Below are 21,659 nucleotides of genomic sequence, written 5' to 3'. Positions count from 1 at the left end.
TGCACAGAGCTCTCAGCACTTGCGATGCAGGGCTCAAGAAGGAAGAGAGACGTTTCTGAGGAGTTGAGTATCAGAAGTCTGAGAACCAGTGAGGGAGCCAGAGTATTGACCCTGTTGTGGGTGGTGTGCCCCGTGAAGTTTGGAAGGAAATCAGAGCCAAATCTCATTGTTGACAGGTTGTGAAGCTTCCCTATTTCTGCAGAGTTATTGGGGTTACCCTTTCCCCCCTTTAGTTCTTTCTTTAATAAACAAGGATGTGGATTCCGCTGGATAGCTGGAACCTTGCTCACCATTCCCACACCCCTCTCACTGCCTACCCAAATTTTGTGAGAAGGTCCTGAGGTGAGTCACTTGAAGATGAATGACATGACTTAGGCCAAATGGAGGGCATCCCACGTGGGCCATGCTGGTGGTTCTGGGGATTGTCAGGCCAGCGTCAGTCTTTTTGCTCTATTTCTTTTGGCTCAAAATCCACTGTGGTTTTTCTCAGCTCTTTACTGAAGGAGAAGAGACCATTTTTTCCCAGCACTTTCATTCCTCCATCTTCACTGTCTTTCTCCACCCTGCCATGTGCATGCACACGTGGAAATAAGTCCCTACTTGGGTTGGTGCAAAGATATTGGAAGGCCACTCACGCTTCCTTATTGATGTCATGGAGGAGAAACCTTTTCTCTACCTCTTACGTTCAGTACTTGGGAGTCTGCAAATTAAACTGACAGAAGACAGGTTAGCAAGAGAAAAGACAGTTTACTTACAGGTGCAGCATGTATGCAGGCAGGAGTGCCCCGTGCTGAGTAACCCAGGGGGCACTTAGGATTTGGAACAATGTATATCTGCATGGGACCTAACTTAGTGGGGGAAAGGGAGGATGGAGAAGAGGCCTCTAGGGGAAGAAGAGGTGGGTTTCTTTAGGAAAGACAAATGTTTTTTTTTAGAAGAACAAATGGGAGATAAGGAAGTTTGTGATAATGTGTGTTTATGCGGTGCGAGCCTTCTTTCTGTCTTGGCCATGAAACTCCTGAGAGGGGATTTATGGTAGGTTTACTCTTGGTCTCTCTCCTGCGATTAGAAGCTGCCTCCCAGAGGGAATTTATGGCAGTCTTCATTGCTCGAAAGTTTCTGCTTTTAGTCAGATAATGGAAGCTCCGAAAAAGCTGCGCTCTGCATCTGTGGAATCTCACATGCCTTTGTCTTACAATCATCTTTATATCAGCCCTGGGCTTCTGAGTGGGTCCCCACATTGGCAGCCAGGGAGGCTATCCCTCGTCTGTCCGTCTGTTGTTCTCCGCTCCCTGGACTGTTTCAGAGTGTGCGTCTGAGGCGGGTGTCGTCTCAGCATCTCCTTCTGTGCTCCAGCCCAGCAGCCTCTTACTTCTGTCCTTCCCTCCTTCTCTCTGAGGTTGTTTACAATGCCCGGGAGTTTTCTGCTGTATAATCGCTTGTTTGTCTCTTTCAATATCCGCCCCCGCCCCACCCCCCCCAAATAAAACAAAAACAACTTGTAATACTTGAAGAAAATCTTATCTTCCCTTGTTTACAATAGCCTTGCTGGGCCATTTAATACATTACATAGCTCAGGGTTTTCCTCTCCAGGTTCACAATGAGAGGCTAAAGGGAAAGGCATTATCCCAGGCTTTTGAGCTGTTTTCGCATTTCCTGCCTACAAGGTTATGTCATTGGGATATGGCTTTTAAACCTTTAGTGGAACAGAAAGCTACAAAACAGATTCTGATTTTCACCTGTGGTAAAATAAAGGCAGTGCAGTGATAAGGACTGCAGCTTCCAGCTTCACCTGGATGCCTTGAGTGCTGCCGAGGTGCCAGCCGCCCTCCCACATCTGCGTCTGTCAGGTGGGGCTGCTGACACCTGTCCATTCGTTCTGTCTGGAAGGTTGTATGATGATCACGTGGTGGAATGTCCTTGAGAAAATAGAAATGACAGTATTGCATACACGCAGCTGTCTCCTTCAACCATTGGGCAGAACCTTAGAGCTGCTGTTTGCTTGTGTGTCTTGGTAGGCCGGCACCTCTCTAAGTTTCACAGGCTTTGTTAATAAAACAGTTGTTTGAACAATTGTCCTGATTTGTCGACCAACTTCAAAACCCGATTATTGCTTCAGTCTGGATTCGGATGTTTCAAACAGTTTTTCTTCCACATTTGTGATCATAACTGAAAATGATCCCAGTACTAATAGTGCTCGAAATATGCATTTGGTGGGAAATATACATTAAGCTTAATGTTGTTTGAATCATTGTATAAGATAAATTTTATTTTTATGATTTTTTAATGTTTATTTTGAAAAACCTCAGAATTACAGAAATATTGCAACTACAAGATACAAATGGACTATTCTTTCTCCAGATCGATTTGGTAGTAAATCGTTGGTCTGGTGCCCCAATCTCCCCAATATACATGGGCAACCTGGCTCACACCACCTTCTCTATGTTTATTTGATCAGGCTCTGATGTAGTGCCAGTCTCTTTTCACTTCGTTCTTCCCTCACCCCACTCAGGGGCCAACTCTCAATGCCAGGCCTTCACACCAACCCACACCAGCTATCCCCCAGACGAAAATGTCCTCAGAACACAGCAGCCTGCACAGAACACAGCAGCCTGCACAGAATACAGCAGCCTGCTCAGAATGCTGCCCTATACCCTCTCCTCACCTGCCTCAGGTGCAGATCCTTCCAGCTGGGGTTTAATTAAGGAGGACGCTGGGGACCGACACCTGTGGAAGCAGAGGAAGAAAAACCAGATTGGGCAGAGGGAGGCACCATCTGTAGCCTGTGGCAGCTGTGGCGTTAGAATGGCCCTCCATGGTTGTCCAGAGTTGGCCCAGGTGGCCAGGCCTTTTAGCTCCTGCCACAATTAGTCATTGCATGGAGGCTGTCCGGGGGAAGGCAACTTTGCAGCTGGGGCAAACCGAAAGGGGCGACATCTGGAGGTTCCCAGCCAGCAGCACTGCTCGAACCAGTTCAGCACGTCCTTCAGGGAAGGGAGGTCCCAGCAGCACTCAAGTGTCCACACCCAGGCCAGGATGCTGCGGGTCCCACCCTGCCTTCCCCAGCTGGCACTTTCCTTGCCCAGTCCCCCCACCCTTACCACCACTGCCATGGCTTTTAGACAGAATTGTTCCAAAGGGCAGGAAAGAGGACAGGAGTCCCTTACCTTTAAACCATACTAAGTGAAGAAGCTAGGAGGTGAAAAACAAATACCTCATGATCTCACTTATATGTAGAATCTAATGAACAAACTAAGCTGATGAGCAAAATAGAAACCGAAGCATGGATACATGGAACAGACTGACAACTGTCAGAGGGGATGTGGGAGGGGTGGACTAGATGAAATAAGGTAAAGGATTAGCCAAAGAACATCCTATATAATAAGAGAGAAATATGCTAATTATCTGTTACTCTGTAACATCACAACCAATCTACAAGTGGTGGAGAGCTACAGAAAGGCACAGCAGCGAGCTAGGAGGGGGGATAGCTACAGGAGTGTGGGGCAGCGAGCTACAAGCAGCAGAGAGCTACCAGTGGCGGTGGGTGGGTGGCCAGGTGAGGCAAGTGGCAGCGAGCTACTTGTGCATGGATTTGTGCGCAGGGCTACTAGTATATGTATAATCCATAGACGCAGACAATTGTATGTTGATGGCCAGAGTGAGGAGGGTGGGAGGAAAGGTGGGGAAGGAAGTGGGTAAAGGAGGGAAAAATGGGGACATCTGCAATAGTGTCAACAATAAAAATATAGTTAAAAATGAATAATTTTTTTTCATAAATTTAGATTGTTTTTTTCCTAACGGTGAAGGGTTGTACTGAGACACTCTTCCACTGAATCATTCTCTTTCAGAAGAGGAAGAAAAGGCCACCCTTTGTCTGTGTCTCAGGCGCTTGTTCCCTTTCTCCTACACCCTCTCCTGAGCTTTTGGAAGTGTCCGCTTGCGAATCCGCGGTCTGGGAACAGAAATAGCTGTCTGTGACCCCTACTTACACAGTTTGAATTTTGACCTGATTTTACAGTTCCACTTTCTTACCTTCTGTTATTTTACTATTTTATAAGGACTTTAAGAATCTTGATATTGAGCTCTTTCAAAGAGAGAGACCCAGGAACACTAAAATTGTGGTGGAAAAAAATCACAAGAGAAAATGTCGAGTAAAACTGTATTTTAATTCTCCATTTCCACCACCATTAAGGATATGCTGTGTTCAGAGTTGTGCTGTGTTTATGAAACACAAGGGAAGCAGGAGCAAGAACCACCCAGAGTGGGTCAGGAAGCCCCTCCTCAGAGCGGGGCTCGCTTGCTTCTATATCGAGGGTCCATAGTGGTCCTAGAAAAGTCAGCAGTCGGACAAGGCTGTGGTCTTAAAGCATGATCTTGTCCACAAAGTTCTTATTACCCAGAAAGTGCAGCTTGGCTTTCAGAGACAGAACCACAAGAAGGACAGAGGGACTGGGACAGGAAAGACCAGTGAATGAACATACAGGCCAGTTTTTCCAATTTAGAATTTAATTTTTTTGTTCTTGATACTTTAAAAAATGAATTTCAGGGGAACAGTGTTTAGACTTCAGAAGGACAGAAACAAAACAAAATCCATTTATTTCCATCACCGTATTCTCAGTGAACCAGACCTAATGTCTTGAACTTCAGTGTTTTATTCACAAATTGCAAAGGTAATGATCTCCTTATGTTACACTCCCGATTGCACGAGTTGCCTCATGTCCCTGTGGTGTGTGGTGGGTTGTCGGGGACCTGAACCTCTGTGTGTGTGAAGGAGCAGGCGGCAAAGAGTTCTCTCACACCTTCACCTCACTAGTGGGCAGCGAATGTGCATTCGCTTAGCTTTCCAAGAACCATGCCTGCTCTCTGCCAGAGCCACCCCCACCTGCTAGTTTTCTGGAAAATAATTTCTTGTTCAAGATTTCAATTTGATGCGTTCTCATTTCAGTGGACTCTAAGTTCAGTGAATGTGAACTAAAAGTAAGGACCTATGATCTGCTGCCAACTGGAAAGTTTATAATTATTTTATACCCATGATAGTTTAAAAAATATATTGAAAGCTGATTCAGACCTATTTCCAAATGCTCATCCTTTCAAGCAGGCATTATTTATGTCGTTATTTACCATAAAAACAGGGTGTCCCCCCGAAACAGCTGACAGCTCAATTTTGAAAATGAAATGTATTTTAATAAATGCTGCCTTTATAATCATTCAAAGTGTGTGTATACGTTTTGGGGGGCACCTATGTTTGGAGGAGGCCTGAAGGACTTATTTTAAAGCAGAACCCAACCTGCTTTCCAGAAGATCTGGTTCCTCGTTTTATGTTGGTGATTTCACTGCATATGGTTTTTCTTGGGCAGGAGAACGTTTTCTTCTCAAAATTGATGAGCGACAAATTACAGTATCTAGATTCTGGAAGCATCTGGAATTGGTGTGAATAACGTATGCCAGCCACAGTGAGAATATGCTAAGTGGAAATCTTTACTGCGGTGATTCTCTTAGCACTGTCAGCACTGGCATTGCTTATAAATATTTGTGTGAGAACATAAAGAATGATAAAAACAAATGACATGGAAATCACACAGAACCTGCTTTATTGTCACAAAATAAAAGGGTACTTTAGGAGACACTGTGCAAACTAGGTCTGAGTAATTCTGCAGTCTTGCCAAAACTTTTTCTTCCTTCCTTCTAGGTATAGAGGCAAAACATACAGGGCCGTAGCCAAGATTGTACGAACTTCTGACCAAGTAGCGGACTTCTGCAGACGGGTCTGTGCCAAGCTAGAGTGCTGTCCAAATTTGTTCAGTCCTGTGCTGGTTTCTGAAAACTGCCCAGAAAACTGCTCCATTCATACCAAAACCAAATACAGTGAGTACAAATAATGAACAGAACATTGGTCCCTGGGCCTGAAATATGAGGTCAAGTAGTTGATGTTTGTGTTTTTTTAAATAACCTTTTTAAAAAACATATATTTTTACTAATTTCAGAGAGGAAGGGGGAAGGAGAGAGAGATAGAAACATCAACGATGAGAGAGAATCATTGATCGGCTGCCTCCTGCACACCCCACACTGGGGATGTGCCCTGACTTGGAATTGAACCATGATCTCCTTGTTCATAGGTCAGCACTCAACCATTGAGTCACACCAGTTGGGCTTACTAGTAAATAACTTTTTGAATTATTTTTCATAGGAACTGCTATGGAAGAATTCTCTATGATCTGCTGTGGCCAATGGTTCTGTGTTCTCCAGCTTGGTCTAAGGAGGGGGTGGGTGATTAAAATCAGGATGCATGTCACTGCTTGGCATTGGTGATGAAGAGTCAAGGGTGTATACACTGTCATGCACGTTAGGGCATTGGTTGATTCGGAAAACTGTATGGCTGAAAGAAGGGCACAATAAAACACGTTATTGGTAATGGCTAGTCACCAGAACTACTTCTTGGTTTTTAACTGAGCAATTAGAACGAGTCTTTCATCACCCTTTTTTACACAGGCAATGTACTTGTCACAATATGTTTTTCCCCTGTTGATGCTACTTTCTTCAGACTCTTGAGTGGAATAGTTGGAGGGTGCAGAGCACTCTTCGCTTTCTCTGCTCCTGACTCTGCTTCTCCACCCGGCCTGGGAGAGTTGCTACCCTGGCCCATGCCGGATGTCCTCTTCAGATGTCCCCTCCCTCGGCACTTGCCTCTTCCATCTCCCGGTCAGTTGGTGACCTCTGCCTTCTGGAGTTGCTCCCTGGGCCCTGTCCTGCCTCTGCTCTGGTCTCACTCTACACCGCGGACAGTGCCAGCTCTGAGAACGCTCTGATCCTGGCTTCTGCTCCTTCTGTGTCTCCCTCAGTTATGTCTAATCCAAGGGGTGTCTCACCCTCGTCACAGTGACCTGGGAGTTTGTTCTGCCGGCCCAGGTTCCAGCCCATTGCTAGGGTGTCACCAGGACCCACAAGCACGGTCGGTGCTCTGCGGGCCCCCGCCCAGATGGGATTTGTCAACTCGTGTGTCAGGAACCTGAACATGCTTGAAACACTATTCAGAGTGTGAATTTCCTATGTGATACATATCTCCCCATTTCATTCTGCATACACGGTCACTCATGGACGAATCGTAGGAATCCTCTCCCCGCCCCACTTCTTGCCCCTGTACTCTATGTCCATGTATGAACATGTGTGTAACCTTTAAAAAAAACTTTAAATTCTCTGTCTTTTCTCTCTCCTTGTAGCCTATTATTATGGAAAGAGAAAGAAGATCATTAAGCCCCCAATTGGGGAAAGCAGCATTGAAAGTGGACACCCTAAGCCAGCCAGGCGTCGGAAACGGCGAAAATCCATTTTTGTGCAGAAGAAACGGAGGTCTTCTACCGTGGACTTTGCGGCAGGCTCGGGGGAGGTATGTTCACCCGGAGCACCTCCCAGCCCTGCACGGGGACGCAGGGCCTGGCGGGCAAGTCGATGGCCGCAGTGGAAGTCTGATCCGGATGGCTGGAAACAGGAGATACCAGCACCCTCCTCTTCATTTGCTGAGAACAGATTTAGGCTGTCAGCTGCTCCAGCTGGGGAAGGGCAGCCGCTGGGACCCTGTTGGGACCTGCAGATCAGTCCTCAGAGGCTTCGCCAGGTGCTTTGCACGGAGCCACCTGGACGGGAAAGAGCTCGGGTTAGAGCCCAGCCTCGCATGTTCACGAAGGCTCCTCTCATGTAACTCCATTCCCGTGTTTCCCTCCTTCCCAGGAAAGCGAGGAGGAGGATGTGGATGCCGTGGACGATGACACAGGGAGCGAGGAAACCGGCTCTGAGCTGCGGGACGACCAGACAGACACCTCTTCGGCCGAGGTCCCCTCGGCCAGGCCCCGAAGGGCCGTCACCCTGAGGAGCAGCTCCGAGCCAGAGCGCCGGCTGCCCGTGGAAAGGACGAGACGGGGCCGAAAAGTGCAGGCCGCCTCTTGTGCCGAGGGCGGCGACAAGGGCCCGGCAGCCGGCCAGGACAAGGACACGGCACAGGTAAAGCACATGGGCCCTGGAACTGGCTTGCCTGGGCAGAGTGTTGAAGAAGAAAATGCATTATAGTTCCTGGCCTAGACTTTGGGACACCTGTTTAAAATACTAAAGACACCAGCACTGCTCCAGCCTAATTCTAAGTCAAGGGCAAAAGGCTTGGTGATTTCATATCTTGACCAAGTGGGTCAGTGAACATCAGATTGGAGTTCTGAAGGAAGGCTTTAAAACCACCAAGAATTCTTTCAGGAGCACAGACGGAAGTCCTCAAGGTCCCATTGAACACTAGACTTTCCCTTTATAGCAGTGATGGCGAACCTATGACACGCATGTCAGAGGTGACACGCGAACTCACTTTTTTGGTAGATTTTTCTTTGTTTAATGGCATTTAAATATATAAAATAAATATCAAAAATATAAATATTTGTTTTACTATGGTTGCAAATATCAAAAAATTTCTATATGTGACACGGCACCAGAGTTAAGTTAGGGTTTTTCAAAATGACACGCAGAGCTCAAAAGGTTCGCCGTCACTGCTTTATAGAGTACTCTGTGTTGCCATAAAATAGTAAGTCAGCCGGGCGGGTCTCCCCTAAGCCCACGGGTGCCAGATGATCAGCCAACAGGTCACTGACACCATTGTCCCCCAAGCAAATGGGGGAATAGCTCACTGTCTTGTGTACATTTGCAGATGCCCCTTATCATTCATTTCTCCTATTCAATCAGCTGCCCAAAGTTTTCCTGAATTTGGGATTCAACAGCTACTATCACTGCCTTTAAAAGATATTTTCCCTCTAGAGGCACACACATCATTGGAGGCAGTCACAACCCAGCTAAGTTGCTAAGAAGGTCCCTAGAAAGTCTTTGTGGCTTGTCCTGAAAGTTACAAGAGACTTTAGGGGGAGTCCCCTCAGGGTCCAGGAAGGGTTAGAAGGGACCCCAACCACCATGCTGTGATAAGATGACCTCCTGCTTCCCTCGTCTCTGCAGGAAACAAAGCAAGAGGAGGAGGAGAGGCTCATTCTGGAGAGCAACCCGTTAGAGTGGACAGTGACTGACGTGGTGAGGTTCATTAAACTGACAGACTGCGCCCCCTTGGCCAAAATTTTTCAGGAACAGGTACGGTGGTTCTGTGGTGTATTTGCTGTTTTTATCATGAGACTCTGGGTCTCATTTAAACTCTCTGTTTTAACTGGCTTCCTGAGACACAGCTTTGGTAGGAGAGGGGGCACTTCTTCATTACTTCTGTGTGGGGGGCAGGCAGAAGTCTGAGATCCACATATGGTCTTCACCAATACCTCCTTGGAGGACTCTTTGTGGCCAAGTGGAGATGGGAGTCTCAGCTCTCCACTTGACCTCCTTAGGTACCCCACTTCTGGGGACCTGGTGCCACCTCTGCTGGTGATGGTGGCTGGGCTGCTTTGTCCTGCAGGGGAGCAGTTGTTGCCTGAAAGGCTTTGTCTCCCTAGACTACCCCTTCCCCAGTCCTCTGGCTAGAGGGAGCAGGTCTCTGTTGGGCCTCTGGTCATTTTGCCCATTGGCATTTCTGGGTTCCCAGCTTTTTGAGCAATAAGCCTTGGGTATAGGAGCCAAACAAATAAAGCCCAGAGCACTCACCACCATGTCCTATCTTGGGTCCCACAGTCCCAGCTGGTCTGCCTCTCTCCACCTTCAAATTCCCCTTAAGTTTGTTTATTTATAACATCCAGGGCTTTTCGTTATGTTTAGTGGGAGAAATAGGGAAAATATGCCAAGTCAATTTTCCCAGAAGTCATTTCCTATACATTTTGTTTTTCTTCATGCTGCTTTCAACACTGTTTTCTTTCTTGCTTCCCTTTGGCTTGGGAAAGTATTTTAAAGCCCATGGTACCAGTATGTTAGGTGGGTATTGTGCTAATGATGGATAAATACACAAGCAATTGATGCAATCTATACCTTACAGGAATTTTAAATTTAGCAGATGAGGTGACTGTAACGCGTTAAAATGTAAGATATGCCATGATGAGCCATAGGAAAGGATGGTTTTTATTTATATTTTCCCTCAAATTAATATGCAAACAAATTGGTACTCTCTAAACCCATGCCACCTTGCAGACTTCTCACTGGCCTCATATAAAAAGTTCACGTTTAAGCCTGTGGTGCGTACTCTGCTGGGTTTGTTTAATTTGCTAAAATGTCTTGCATTGTGTCACAATGTAAATATCTGTCTCTCAAGACCCTGTCTATTTTTCTTAAAGTTTCCCATAAAATAAATTAAAAATATGTCTATCCAGTCTTTTTTTAGATCACACAAACCAATAGTCTAGAAAAGGGGCAATTCAAGCAATAAATAAGGAAGAAAAAAGAAAGGCCTCTGATTTCCCATGCTCCCAGTGAATTTCTCAGCTTTCCCCCCAAGTTCACCATAATGCGGTAATGAATTGTGTAAAGCAAATAACTGTGGTTCCCAGCTCCTCCCAGGGGAGAGCAGTGCTTTAATGTTCAAAGGCCTCTGATTGACCACGAGAATCTTGTATAGACAACCATAAGTGCACCCTGAATGAATGAATGAATGAATGATCGGTGGTGAGAGGGCAAGGTTGCCTCCTGGCTATCTGACTGCATTTCCTCTCTGGGTGACACTTAAAAGCAGACAGGGAGGAAAAAGCTTCCTTAGACACAAGGAACCTGGGTAATGAACATGTCTCTTCATTAAAACAAACGGAAAAGAGAGAATTACAAGAAATGTGAGGACTTATGTGACTTGGGACATGCTGATCAGCTATGTCTCTGTCTTGAGAGTGAAAATACAGCAGAACTTTGAAATCTTGCTAAAAGCGTTGCATTTGAATGCATGACAAGTGCAGGTATAAAACATGATGCTGTAATACATATCTACTCATTCATATGTGTACCCTCCACATACACTGATGGAGCCTCAATAGTCAAAAGGCAGATGGGTAAGGTAGCATTCTCTGTTAGTCTAAAGTCTTCTTTTTGTTTTATTTTAGCCCCAAATTTAGCAGATGAGATGACTGTAACTCATAAATGAAAATATGTCTCTCCAGACTTTAACTGATAAATGTTTTTCAATTGGTCCTAACACGGGACAGAGGGCGGAGCCTCCCCGCCGGATGCCAGGTTATCCGTGGAGCTCGAGACCATTTGCACTGTGAAAGGTTAACAGGCTCATGCGTTGATTCCTTTTACAAGTTTCTAGGAATAAGCAAGTGAAAACAAAGCTGATTTGGGAAAAAGGCTCAAGTGCTACGTATGCTGAGTCTTTTTTACTTTAGTGCTTCTAAGGCCTGTTTATAACAGCATCTCAGAAAGTTCCACGCCTTCCCAGGCTAAGGCTTCTAAGACGTGAAGTATTCCCAGCAGGTTGCCACTTCTAGAGCCAAGCAATGGGCAGGACCCTCCCTTCAGTTGCTCTTCTCACACCAGTTGAAAGCTTGATCCTGCATACCTACTTATTTCTCGTGTAGAGAGAAAAATAGGTGGATTTTAATTGATAATAGCCTCATTGCTGTTAATGTTAAATTTCACTATAGGCTATTTTGCCTGTCGCGATAGAAGGCTGTTACCCCCCTGTGCTATCTGAAGCACAGGGGCACTTGAGTCCTTTCTTGTTCAATCAGATTTTTGATGACTAATTTTTACTAATTTGTTCTATCATCTTTGAGCCCAAAGGTCACGGCTGTGATTGGTGAGGTCTCCAGTGGGACACTCCAGGTGCCATGTGAATTTTTAGATGAATTGGAAGGAGCCCAGGGTCTTTATTCACCAGCATGTGAAAAAAATCGCAGGGCATGGAATGGTAATCGCTATGCGAGCTCGCTCCTCTGGATGTTGTAAATTCAGAGACTATCGTAATCACCAGGAGTATTTATAGAAATTATAAACTTCCCATTACTGGAATATATGCCTTATAATTTTGAAACATTATGGCAACTGCTTAAAAAATCTATACTCTGTAATTTCATGCTGTACAATGTATATTAACCAGTAAAACCCTATACATATATAACTAAACAAACACTAAACTCTCAAAATAGTTTTGCCTACTCATTCACCTTTTATGAATGAGAGACATAAAATAATCAAAGAACCAAATTAGTGATTTATTTTAATAAAAAATTTTCAGGATAATTTACAGGTTCACTTTTAGACTATTCCCTCCTCTTTCTACTTCAATAGACTTGAATGTTCCCATTAAGAAACTGCCATGTCCTATACTGACCTCTGTATCAAACAAAAATAAAGTTAATTTTGTCATATGCTAAGCATAACTTTCACGTTGTGAATTCTATTACATTTCATTTTCTAAAAATTAGTAGTCCATTTGTGCTAATTCTGTGTTGAACATGACAAGTGATTTGCCAGCAGTTCTGAATTATATGAAAGCGCATTTGTAAAAATTAAATTAACTGTGAGGTCTGTTACTACAAAATCAGTGGAAAGAAAAAACCTTTTTTCAAACCAGAACAACAGCTGCATGTGAGAGGAACTGCCAGGTGGGGTTCCTCCCGCATTCCTTGACTCCTTGCAGGGTCTTGTGTGTTTTGCCAGCTTTGCCTCCAAAAGACAAAAAATTGATGTCTTTTCAATTTTTTGCTCTACTCATTCTCATACTCTATTACCCTCCCTCCCCCGCCCTCTCCTCTGTGGGGACCCTGCAGTGGATGTGGGTGATGCGCAGCCTGCAGCATGAGATAGACATGTTGGCCAACCACATTGGATCACAGTGGCCGCCACCATTGCTCTCCCGTACCAGTGACAACCCGATGGTCAGGTCCCTAAATCTAGTGCTTTCAACAGGCAGCACGACACTTTGGTGTTTGGAAATCAGAGGTCTGATTTTATTCTTGGTAGCACATTCTTCTCAAAATAAGAACATCCTAGAGTTCTGTTTTACATCATCATGGAAGATGGCGAATGAGGTGAGAACCCAGAGGACAGAAGAGGCCCTGAGGGGGCTCAGTGCAGGCAGCCTGCGCTTTAACCACTCCTCCCACTTGAGGTATCGGCCCAGTTGTTGTCAGTTTGGCCCAGATAAAAAGCTGGTGTGCAGGATCGCTGTAATGAATCAGATGGTTTAGCCTTAATCCACCCCCACCCCATAATCTTCATCTCCCTGCGAATAGGAACGTCTCTGCAGACGACGTTCAGCTGGGTTTCTCCCAGTTCTGATAGTCACATATGTGCAGGGGCTGCCATGTGGGCACCGCAAGACCCACGAGAAGCGTTTAACTGCTCCGAAGAGGGAAGTTCAAAGATGTGCACTTGATTCCAACCATCCAGGTTTCCCACATTTGAAATTCAGGCCACAGGGAATGGACTTTCCCCACTACCCCACCCCCAATGGTGGCCTCAAAACGGAGACCTCTTAGAAACTTCAGGCACAGTCTCCTTGATTTCCACTGGCCATAAATGCTATTTTGAATTTTGTGTTTCCTGTGCTCTTAGTTGATTTTTTTCTTATACACAGTGTGCCTTTCTGCTAGTAGTGTAGGGGGTCCCCTTTCCAGTACACTTCTGTGTCAACACTTAGTACTGTTAGACCTTGTTTTTTGTGGCTATAAAATTAAATTGTATTGTGGGCCTAATTTGTATTTCCCTGTTTCTCAGTGAGGGAATTATTATCTTACTAATTCCTTGATTCCTTAATAATTCCCATTGTTCCCTTAGGTTCCAGCTTAGGTATCACCTACTCTCTGTAGCCTTCCTGACTCCTGTAAGATCAGTTCCGTTGTCCATTCAGTTTGAACCTGTAGCTCTGTGCCCATACATTAATCTTTGTACATCATAATGGCCTGTTTGTCTGCCTCCCTTGAGATGCGTAGAGTCTCCTGGAAGGGGGCGGCCAATCAGTGTGATACCCCCAGAGATTATCAGAGTGTGCCTCACACTTAGTAGATTCTCAGTAAATGTTTGTTGAGTGAATGACATCCTCTACTTACCTGTGTTACATGCCTGTGGCAGCCACCATCACTGAAATTGTCTACAGAGAGTTATAGTTACATGTTAGGGCTGATTTTCAATTGTAATTGTTTTTCTGTGCCAAAGGATGGCCATCATGACTAAGTGTGGATGTTAACAGCTGAGCTATAACTTTTCCTCCCAAAGTTTAACACCACAAAAGCATGATTCTAGTTCCAATGCTGTCTCTAACTAGGTAGCTTTTTGGCATCAATTTCCATCTTTAAGAAAAGCTTCCATTTTCTAAAATAAGTTCAGGTCTATTCTATCCTGTTCTGTCAATTTCATTGAAGCTAATGGTTAAGCCTCCTGCATATAGTTTTATAACATTAGTCTTCCTAAGGCTAACATTCATACTCAGTTTGGTTTTTTGTTGTAGATATTTTCAAGACCGCTAAATAAACCACTAGTTTAAGAAATGAGCACCTATGTGACATTCACTGACAGGTGATGTCTGAGTTCACGCTTGCAGTTGCATGACAGTTAAGTCTCCGTGGCTATGGCAGCCCTGGGCACATTATGGCTCCCCTTGTGGCAGAAAGTCTGGTGTGCTAAGTGTCGGTTTATGCTCTCATTCCATCCCTGACCTTTGTCGTGACCTTGGGCCCACCATCTCCTGGAGCCTCAGTATTCCCTCTGGAGTATTAAGAGTGTCCCGGTGAATGGAACGAGGGATGGTAGTTACACTCAGTTACTCAGTCAAACAACATCTACATAAATGAACCCAATTACTATAGAACCAATCGGGGGTAAGGGGCCGGAATATCCCGTGGAGTGATCCTAAAGCTTTGCAGTGAGCCTTCCTTCTGCAGCCGGTACAGTATTACCGACATTTAATGAATATCATCACTGTGGGGCCCCTGTGTGTAGGCGGAGAAGGACTAATTAAGATAAAAATACAGGTAGCCCTTCCTTCTGGGTGATGTAGGTATGTGGATGTAGGTGTGTGCGTGTGTGTGTGTGTGTGTCTGAACACCTGTGTTTTCCTGAATGGAAAATTGTGCTGTGTAGCTGGTATATTTTTCTAGCATCTTCTCACCATTCTGATGGTGAAATGGAAGACCTTTTCTTTTAGTGAAGAGCTTTTTCCTTTAGTACAGAACCATTTTCTAGTGCTCAGATTACATCACAGCAGAGCATAGGACAGATGGGGCCTGGGGGTGCGGCGTGCTCCCCCGACAAGGGGCAGTGAGCTTGGGAGGAAGAATTCCTGCAGCAGCTCACCTGTTACAGCGCTTCATCCCCACCCGCCTAGATGTGACTTTCAGAATAGCCAGATTATCTTTTAGCAAAAGGATGTGTTAACCAAGAGATGAGACAGCCATCCAGCCAAGTTGCTCTCTCTGCCCTCGCTCTCCAGAAAGAGAGAAAAGGAGAGCAGCCCCTCCCACCCTGGACCCTGGGGTGAAGGCTGCTGGGACCAAGGCGTCCCCTCGGTGCTCACTGTCTGGGCTCTAACCGGCTTTATTTTCCAACAGGACATTGACGGTCAGGCGCTGCTGCTGCTGACTCTCCCTACCGTGCAGGAGTGCATGGAGCTGAAGCTGGGGCCCGCCATCAAGTTGTGCCATCAGATCGAGAGAGTTAAAGTGGCTTTCTACGCCCAGTATGCCAACTGACTCCACCCTCTGGGGAGGTGGCCCGTTGTCTTGGTGATACGGTGTCTCGGGATGGGGTCCAGGACTGGAACTTTTATTTTTCCCTGGATACGTGAGATGGTTCATGCAGTCACCGGGAATCGTGAAGCACGAAGGACCTCCTTCACCCCCCAGCCTGTTTCATAGTTCCATGTGTTCACAGCACACACCAGGACCACGGCAGTGGCCGCTGGAAGGTGTACATTAAAGTTCTGTGTCAGACCCTGCGGGATATGAAGAGCTTCTTTGTATGGCCACATCTCGCCTTTCTCCCACCCCAAAGCAGGCAGCTGCCTTCGAACAAGGTCCTAAACCAGGGCCCATGTTTCTTTGAAAACACCTGATGGTGCAGTTGATGTCATTTCAATGTGACCGAGGAGGCTGCCTGGCTGGTATTTTTTGCTCTACTCATTCTCAGGCACATTCATAGATGCTTTTCTGTACCGATACACATGTGACTGTCACCACAGTTGGATCTTGGTGGCAACTAATTTCTCGAACACAGCTGTAGGCAATGTTTCAGGACATAGCTATAAAGAGATGGGCTAAACCTGCGTCGCCCGTCAGAGGTGCCTTTTAGGAAGTTCGGGGGGTGAAGGAAGGCGATGTGTCATGGCAATGAGACCATTTTCCATGAGTAATGGACACCTCTACTTGCAGGTTCTTTTATGGGATCTCAGATCTCTCTCATGTTCTAATGGAAGTGTGACTATATCTGGGAGGGACTCCTTTAGTCTCTTGGGAAATGGTGAGTTGTTTATTGAAGGAAAAGATTAATTTCGGAGAGCAGGAGTGGGAAGAGATTTGAGAGGAGCTTTTTATACACCAGCTACATGCCCTGAGCAGATTCTCTTTGAAGGCCATTCTCAGGGCTCGGCCCTGGCCACTCGTTTACAATAGGCCAACGCCTGCGGCGGAGCGAGCACTGGACCTGAGTCAGGCCTGGTCTTTACCTGGCGTGGCTAATTACTAACTGTGCTCTTGGGTGGTGATCACTCTGCACCTCATTCCTGCCAAGTGACAGGTTGGGACACTTAGGACTGGAGCAGTGAGCACACGTTCTCCTGTCTCCATTCTGCCCCTGCTAAGAGAAGAGTCCAGGTTGGCCAAAATGAGAACTAGAGTAAATGGGGAAAAGGGGTTCCCCATAGCTTTTAACTCTGTCAATCCTGCAGCTCACTCTGGCTTTAGATTCTTAGGACATTTCTTGGGCAATGTTTATTAAATTGGTAAAGAAAGATCTTCGACTCTGAGAATGGCTGGTTGTTTGTACCAAACACTTCATGTGTGTATGCCCCTGAGTGATCCAATATGTATATATTCAAACTCAGATGGACTATTCTATTCTGTTACGGTAGTTGCCCAAATACCTTTTTAAACTTCACGTTGTGCAGGAGTGAACACCAAAGGCAGAGGCTGCACACCTTCAGTTACTTTTTCACTGTAATCACCTTGATCTTTTTGCTTTGATCAGAGTCTCAACAATTCCACGAATACCATGGCAGGGGCCTGGGAGTTGGGGGGCTTATTAGCTGCTCATACTTCTGCTACATTTTAAGGCGGGATTGTCAGATTTGGGAACGTTTGATTACTAATGCTAAACTGTACTAACATTCTGCCACTGTTCCAGATGAAAATGGAAAACAAATATTTTGCAGTTGAGACATTTTTCATCTCCCTGTAGCTGATTTCTACAGTCCAGTTCAAACATGTGGCAGATGCATTTGCCTGGGGACCACTGACGGAAGGACCCCTGTCTTAAGCACCGTTGTGAGGATGGAAGTGTCCGCGGTGATTCTTGCTTGGCTTGCAGTCCATTCTCTCTTCTAAGCGAAAGTTCCGACCCCCTCTCCGTGTCCCGCCCCTGCCTTCTCAGCCGAGTGCTTTTGGCCTTAAATGCTCGGTCTTATGGAGTTAAACTCTGTCCAACAATTGGGAAGGGTATCCATTTCAAGATCTTGGCATTCTCCCTGTGCTGACTCATTTATGATCTCTCACTGTGGCCTTTCCAAGCTCAGCACTTTCTGTTGCATTTGAAACTGGAAGGAAGGAATGTGGCAGCTGAAACCGAGCAAGGTGCTTGCAGCACGGACGTCACCTTCTCATGCCCTCTCAGAGATGACACACAGGAGGAGGCGCAGCACTGAAGCAGATTTCCTGGGGGAGTATCTGGAGCCGCCCACCCAGAGGAGCTGGAAGGCTCCCGCCGGGCAGCCTGGACAAGAGCTGGCCACCACTGCTGGGGGCGCTTCCTGCTCCCCGCAGGGCCAGGCGCCCAAGACTCTCCTCTTCCTGTCTCCCTCTGTGCTCTGCTCTGTGTGTGAGGAGGACACGCCTGCCACCACAGGCAGAAGGCCAGCCCTGAGTGATCATCCTGAAGTGATCTCATGCCATCTCCTGGCCCTTCTGGGAGCCAAGATAATGTTTTAGGATCAAGAAGATGCTTTTGCTCCAAGTGTTGTTATGTCCTCCTGAACTTGGGTTCTCTGGGAATTTCCGTGGTGGTGGGTATAACTTCATGCCAGTAGCAACGGGGCTACAGAACCGTAAGGTGGTGTTCGTTTCTCTATACGAGCCACCTCTCACCAGCTTCTGTCTTAGAAATAGGGCCAACTGCCAGGAGCATTTTACTGTGCTGTTAACTGTGTCTCTTAGGGCAGGAAATACTGATGTTACACCTGTTACCGCTTCCTCCCCCAAATACCACCACAGCCCCTAAGTCAAAACGCTCCTACAAGCGATGCCCCTCCCTTGTCCATTCCAGATACTGTGATCTCGCCTCTGTCTCTCTGAGGGACCAAAGTCCTGTCCTCTGTGTCTCCGGACCCCGCACATACCATGCCGCTCATTACCTCTTGGAATGGCTGGGGCGCGTGTTTCCCGTCCCCTGGGCCAGCAGACACTGCCAATCTGGGCAGGTGTATACCTTGAGAAGCAGAAATGCCACCTCATCTTTAATGGTAAAGGTCCATCATCACTCGATCCCACTCGAAATCAAAGGGAGCTTGTTTCAGCCTCTAACTTCTTGGCTTCATTTGTACTGTGTTGGGAAAATACTCTCCACAAAAATATAGGCATAAAAACCTAACGAGAGCAGGGTATGACTGGCATAACAGAACTTACTGTGCTTTTCAAAAAACAAACAAACAAAAACAACAACAAAAAAAACAGGCAAAGACCAGTTTCCTTCACCATGGAGTTGTGTAGCTTGAAGAACTCATCCATTCCTTTTAAAATTAGGTTCATTTGATCAAAGTTTGACTCACGGTGGTTGAGCAGGACAGCTATTGGTTAGGTTGCTTTACCTTATTTGATCATATTTGAAAGATGATTTCCTGTGTTTGCTTTGATTTGTTTCTCGATAAATTAAAGCGACTCAGACGTTGAACACTGCCCCCTCTGACCCTGACTACAATCTCCAGCAGGTTGATGTTGATCAGCCTTTGAAGACTGGTCTCCGTTTCCTAATTTGTCTCCTAGGATTTTGAGTGTTGTATCAGGCAAGTGCTGAGCTTTTCCTTTTATCTCATACCAGACACCCCTTTCTCAGAGCTGTTCTCCCTTGGTTTGGGGAGTACTAGGTGTTTTCATACTTCTTTTGTAGAACACCCATTTATATTTATTTCTGTATATAGAACTATAAAAACAGGAGTGTTAAAATCTTTGTTGTGGTTTGAACATCGTTGTTGCTTTTTTTGGTTAAGTTGGTAAACCTAGGTTCCAAGTCCTCTGTTCTGTCTTTAGAAAGCTGTGATCACGTGTGCAATGATTTGAAGGGAAAAATAGTAACTGAAGGTATCTGTTGTTTTTAAGGATGAACTCATTGGGGAGAGATGCATCCTGCCCCTGTCTCTTTGGTGCAATAACTAACTAGCAACTGTTACAATTTAATGATTCTCTTATTTATTCACTGTCCTTTTCTTTTTAAGGGATTTCTAGAATCCCTTTAACTTGGTTGAATCTTTAAGTTCATTGATTTTTGTAGCTTTTATCACTAAAGTTGGTTTACAGGTATCCAAAACATGATGTGATAAAATCGAATTGGGTTATTTTCTCCCACTTCGTTTATGTAAAAATTGTAATTGCTGACACCTGGGGTTTGGTTAAAAGCACCTCTAGTTTAGATGATAAATAGTAACAGTGTCCTGAGCTGCAGACTCTCCATCTTACTGCTTTTGTTTTAAATGGCCAGGATTTGGTACCGGTAAATACGTAGTCTTGTCACATAACCAAGCAAGTGGTGCTTCCTATGCGCCAAAGAGCAGCACTGAGGAAAAAGGAAAGTTTGGGGGCAGGCTGAAAATCACCTTATGTTGGGAAATTGGAGGCAACATTTTTTAAGTGGCAGAAAAAATAATGATCTCATTTGTCGTTCAAAATGGAAGCTAGCATGATATCTGGAAGCGTAAACTGTCCCTAGTCGTGAATGTTGAAAGCCCTTTTCCTGTTTTGCATTCCAGTTTGAAGAGTTTGTGTTGAAATTTGAGTCATCTATCTTGTGTATGTTTCAGTGCATAAAAGGGAAAATTGGGGGTTTTTGCTTTTGAGATTTGCAGGACAAAAGAGCATGTTGTTGGTTTGTTGTAAGATTGTATTCTGTATATATGTTTTCATGTAAATAAATGAAAATCTATATCAGAGTTATATTTTAATTTTTATTCTCAATGAAAAAAAGCCCTTTTTACTTGAAAAAATGTAAGCCACATTGTTAATAAAGTAAAAATAAATTCTATGGTGGTGTTTGTGTCTTTGCGTTGAAGGTTATTAATTATTTTTAAGGTTTGTGTTAGAATTGATTTTTTTTCTTGCTATGTGCTAAAACATATGTTACAGAGTTTTAATAACCATGGCTCTCAAAATCCTATGTTAACCTTCAGGGTCACCTGCCAGCTCTGCAACATTTTACTCAAAGAGCCTGTGTTTGCTCTTCTCATTGAAACATTACTCTATATCCTGCATGCTCACCTCTAGCTTCCCCGTTTTCAATGATTGCAGTTGCTCTATGATTACCTGGTGCATTAGTGCAAGTACTACTTTATGTCTGTGAGAAGTATAATAACTACATTTGTACTTATCATTGCCCTTAAGTGTCACGAGTGAGTCTCCGTTGGAAGAGGAAGAGGCCCCTTTGTCATTGCCCTGTCACGGGGCTCTCAGAGGCGGGTCGTGCTCCTGTCCACTCTGCCCCCTCTGCCATACTGACTCAGGTAACTGCCTAGAGACAGCGGGAAGGTGAACGGGGGCAGGAGGCACTTAGGGAAAGGAGGTAGAGGGATCCTGCACAATTTCTCCTCCCAACTGCAGACACTCTCAACCCTCTTAATATACTTTGACCCTGCTGACAAGTTCTGCATATAGAAATCTTTGTTTCATTTTTAATCACGGAAGCTATTTCTCTTAGTAAAACCTTAACAACAAAAAGAAAGCCTCAGAGGACAGACAAAAATGGGAAGCAAATTGTTCATTTTCTCAAAATACATTAGAAGCAAATCAGGCAAGGGTTATATGCATGAGTACGTATGACTATTGTATTTCTATTTGTAATGAAGATCTTTGATAACAAAGACATTTATAGGCTAAAATAAAGCAAAATAACAACAGTAAAACACTTTTCCAGAACATTCCTTGCCTGAACACCATAGAACCACTTCACCAGATGCAAGTGCTTTGCAAAATGGCATTATTCTCAAGGTGTGTCCCCACCCCTCATTGCTTCCACAACGTCCAGTCTCAGCGCCGCCTGGGCTGGGAATTACAAACCCCAATCTTGGGAGGACAGTCCACACACTGAGGGAATTACAGGATGTGGCTAATGTCCCCTGCAGAAGCTGGGGAACTTACATGGGAGTAGCTGAGGCTTTTAGACCAAACGGACAGCATATAAGACGATGTGGGAAGTTCGAGAAGTTGGGCATTTACCCATGACTTGGGATTCAATATTCTTGTACAGACAACTTGGAGCCAGTCTACGGATTACCTGGGATGGTTCCCTGATGTTGGCTTACAGTGAACAAGTCGGGAATTCCAGAATGTCCTTGTCCTGATATTGAAGAAGTCAGATGGTTGGAAATG

At 45.2% G+C, this 21,659-nt stretch overlaps 1 protein-coding gene across 3 annotated transcripts in view; it reads left to right on the top strand.

The window, feature by feature from the left end:
• The window catches only part of SFMBT2 (Scm-like with four mbt domains 2), a 186,186-nt gene extending 165,932 nt beyond the window's left edge, over positions 1 to 20,254 (top strand). For all 3 annotated transcript variants that reach the window (XM_014532599.1, XM_014532600.1, XM_014532598.1), the window contains 5 exons: positions 5,690 to 5,865; positions 7,218 to 7,384; positions 7,726 to 7,995; positions 8,980 to 9,108; positions 15,429 to 20,254. In XM_014532599.1, the coding sequence (XP_014388085.1) occupies positions 5,690 to 5,865; positions 7,218 to 7,384; positions 7,726 to 7,995; positions 8,980 to 9,108; positions 15,429 to 15,569 (883 nt within the window). In that variant the 3' untranslated portion in view covers positions 15,570 to 20,254. The remainder of the gene's footprint in view (positions 1 to 5,689; positions 5,866 to 7,217; positions 7,385 to 7,725; positions 7,996 to 8,979; positions 9,109 to 15,428) is intronic.
• The last annotated feature ends 1,405 nt before the right edge of the window (positions 20,255 to 21,659 follow it).

Source organism: Myotis brandtii, unplaced genomic scaffold, assembly GCF_000412655.1.
Source record: "Myotis brandtii unplaced genomic scaffold, ASM41265v1 scaffold9, whole genome shotgun sequence".
Lineage (NCBI taxonomy): Eukaryota > Metazoa > Chordata > Mammalia > Chiroptera > Vespertilionidae > Myotis > Myotis brandtii.
This window is presented reverse-complemented; position numbering and strand designations above follow the sequence as displayed.